The sequence below is a fragment of the Triticum aestivum genome, chromosome 6B (genome assembly GCF_018294505.1).
Source record: "Triticum aestivum cultivar Chinese Spring chromosome 6B, IWGSC CS RefSeq v2.1, whole genome shotgun sequence".
NCBI lineage: Eukaryota > Viridiplantae > Streptophyta > Magnoliopsida > Poales > Poaceae > Triticum > Triticum aestivum.
The window spans coordinates 286,510,208-286,513,452 of record NC_057810.1 but is presented as its reverse complement, the minus strand read 5'-3'; the positions used below and the strand labels follow the sequence as shown (position 1 = coordinate 286,513,452).

The 3,245-nt window shown below is 50.2% G+C and overlaps 1 protein-coding gene across 1 annotated transcript; it reads right to left on the bottom strand.

Annotated features, from left to right (window-relative positions):
- Positions 1-893: 893 nt before the first annotated feature.
- LOC123136959 (pentatricopeptide repeat-containing protein At2g02750-like) lies at positions 894-2,988 on the bottom strand. The gene has a single exon (XM_044556483.1). It carries the CDS (start codon positions 2,918-2,920, stop codon positions 1,037-1,039), a length of 1,884 nt encoding a protein of 627 aa, XP_044412418.1. The 5' UTR covers positions 2,921-2,988; the 3' UTR covers positions 894-1,036.
- Positions 2,989-3,245: the final 257 nt, after the last annotated feature.

Here is a 3,245-nt window from a genome sequence, read left to right as displayed (position 1 = left end):
TACTACCGCGACACTGCGGTACTAGGTCGAAGGGGCACGGTACTACAACTCCTAGGGAGCGGTACTACCGTGGGCCCCCGCGGTACTACCGCGCTGGGCGAGCGGTACTACCGTGGGGGGCGCGGATGTAAAAAATTACATCCGCCCCTACTACCGCACCGGAGCGGCACTAGGCCAGGGTGCCGCGGTACTACCGCACCAAAGGGGCGGTACTACCGTGACACGCCGCGGTACTACCGCTTGTACCTGCGGTACTACCGCAAGTACAGCAGTAGTCGCCAGTTTTCCACACAACCAAGATAACGGCGGGTAGCTCCAAAGTGCAAGGAAAGGAGGGACAAGTGTACGTGTGATTCCACCCTACCTTTCCGACGCGGACCCCCTCTTAATAGTACGGCTCTCCTACGACTCAACTCCACCAAAGAGAAACGTAGAACAACGCCGGCTTCAACAGTCTCCGAGGGGCACCGAATCGTCTTGTGCCTAATGATGAAGTATCAGATGGACTCAAGGCATACGATTAGTCCGCACAAGCATTGTCATCAATCACCAAAACACTTAGGGATAAATATGCCCTTACACTGGGGCATCCGGCTTTAAATGTTAGGCTTTGGTGTGATGTCTGTTTGGTATTCAGCTCAGACATTCGGCACCCCTTCATCAAGAGGATAGGAGTAGCGACAGGTGTTGCCAAGATGGTGGCTTCAGGCTTACTGATGTATTATTTTGTAAGGTCTTCGTGAATAATTAATAAAATGGCTGCATGCATCGCCCAGATGCAGAGGCCGGGGGTATATCCTCCTTTCATGTGCCTAAATTAACATTTTGTGGTGCCATGATTCTGTTGCGAACTTCTGAAAATGTCTAAATGTATAAACTCACAAAGGGGTGCATATGGACATGAGCTCAATATCATTTTAATGTAGGCAGCAATAAGCTTTTTGTTATGACAAGATGGCTGGCATGGGAAGAGATGTCCATACCTTCTAAATGGTATTCATTTCCTTCCTAAACTAAGCAGACAAGAAACAGATTTTCATACAAGTTCAGTACGCGCAGGAGCTTTGATGAGGTGCTTGTCTGACATCATTTTCCTCAGTGTCTCTACTTCGCCCCATCGATATTGTTCAGCGTATATGTTGGATAGAATTACCCATGGAGTTGTGCTTGAAGGGTCCAAATCATAGAGTTTTGTTGCTGCTATTTCACCAAGTTCGGCATTAGAGTAGTTTCTACAAGCACCAAGAAAAGAATACCACATTGAAGCTGGTGGATCAGTATGTTTCAGTAATAGACCATAAGCTTCAGATAGCTTTCCAGCACGGCAAAAAAGGTCAACCATGACGCTCAAGTGTTCAAAAGTAGGGTTGATACTGTAGGCACTCTCCATCATTTGGTAGATATGCAATGCTTTCTGGACTAATCCAGCATGGCCACAAGCTGAAAGAGCACAGAGAAAGGTGGCTGAGTTGGGATGCACTTGCTGCTCAAGCATTTCGTTGAAGGTTTGCAATGCTAAACTGCTTTTCCCACACCTTCCGTAACCAGAAATCATTGCATTCCACAAAGCTGGATCATTCGATTTCCTCCTATCTTTCTCAAATATTCTACCAGCATAGCTGTCACATCCACAACTCATAAACATGTCAATCACTGTTGTCTGGAAAACATCATCCTCAAAGTGTTGCATTGTTCGAATAACATGGCAATATATTTCCTTCCCATGCTTGATATCTGACATAGCTGAACAAGCACTCAACATACTTGTCATGGTTTCCAGACTTGCACCTGAGACTCCCTCCAACCGCATCTTATTGAAAAATGAGAAAACCTCAGCAAACTTCTGGTGATGTGCAAGCCCATTAATCATCAGATTCCATGTAATACTGTCAGGGCTGAAGCCTTTCAACCTCAGCTGTTGGAACAACCCTAAGGCGTTTGCAAGCTTCTCGTGTATCAGAAAACCTGAGATCATCGTATTCCAGGTCACCAAGTTCCGCTCATCCATGGCAGAGAAAACCTGGTAAGCACACTCCAGAGAACAACATTTTGAGTACATGTCAATGAGTGCAGTCCTGATCTTGATACTGCAATCCATTGCATGCTTCAGGACATAGCAATGGACCTCTTTACCAAGTGACGGTACCAACACACTAGTGCACGCTGAGAGGACTACCAGCAAAGTGGTCTCATTAGGTTTTTCGCTGGATCCAAATATCATTTCCCTGACAGTACCCAAAGCTATAAAATCTTCACCATTCCTCAACAGTCCAGAAGCCATTGCATTGTAACTCTCGACGCCCTTATCAACCATGAGTTCAAGAATCCTCCTTGCGCCATCCGAATCACCACAATCCAAGTACATTGTGATGAGTGATGTGGCAACATAGCGATCCAAACAATCACCGGTCTTCACTACAAGCCCGTGCAGCTGCTTCCCTTGCTCCATGGCCCGACACGCAGGTAGCACACTCGCCATTGTGACAGAGTCCGGCAGTATCCCCTCTTTCCCGAGGAGCCTAAATACACCCATCGCTTCATCAACCTTTCCGCACTGCGAGAACCCCGCGATGAGAGCATTGAAGCAGGGCACGTTTCTTTCCCGCATTTCGTCGAACACCTTGCATGCCTCCCCGAGACGGAGGAGCCTGGCATAGGCGCTCGTTAGGGCGGTGGCCGTGTAGGGGCAGGAGGAGAAGCCCGACTTGGCGAGGTGACCGTGGACTTGGAGCACGGCGGGGGCATCCTTGAGCGCGGCGCAGGACTTGAGGAGGCAGGGGAAGGTGAAGGCGTCCGGACGGAGGTTGGACGCGTGGGCTCGAGAGTAGGAGAGGAGCGCTTCCTGGTAGTGTCCGTTTGATACGAGCTTGCAGAGTCGCTTCCATGGCGCCACGGTGGCCATGGAGAGCTTGCCAACCATGGAGCCTGCATTGGTTCGCGGGGCAGGGCAACGCTCAGATAGTGGATTTGCAGAAATACAGCTGGGAAGTTGGAAACTGTAAAAAATGGATTTTTTGTCAAGAGACCTCTGCCCACTGGAATTGCCAGAAAAAGGCCCCCTTCGGACGAAAATGCCAAAAAGAACCCTCTCGGGCGTGGCGGCAGGTCACGCCGAGAGGCGGCGGGCCCTGCCGCCACCGCAGGAGGCGGCCACCCAGGCGAAACGGCATCGCTTCAGTTCACCTCGCTGGGACGGAACGTGGCGGGCCAGGTGGGCCCTGCCGCCATCGTGGGAGGCGGCCTAC

What these genes read in the sequence shown, in the direction of transcription:
- LOC123136959 (XM_044556483.1), bottom strand. Translation starts at nt 2,920, where the DNA reads ATGGTTGGCAAGCTCTCCATGGCCACCGTGGCGCCATGGAAGCGACTC.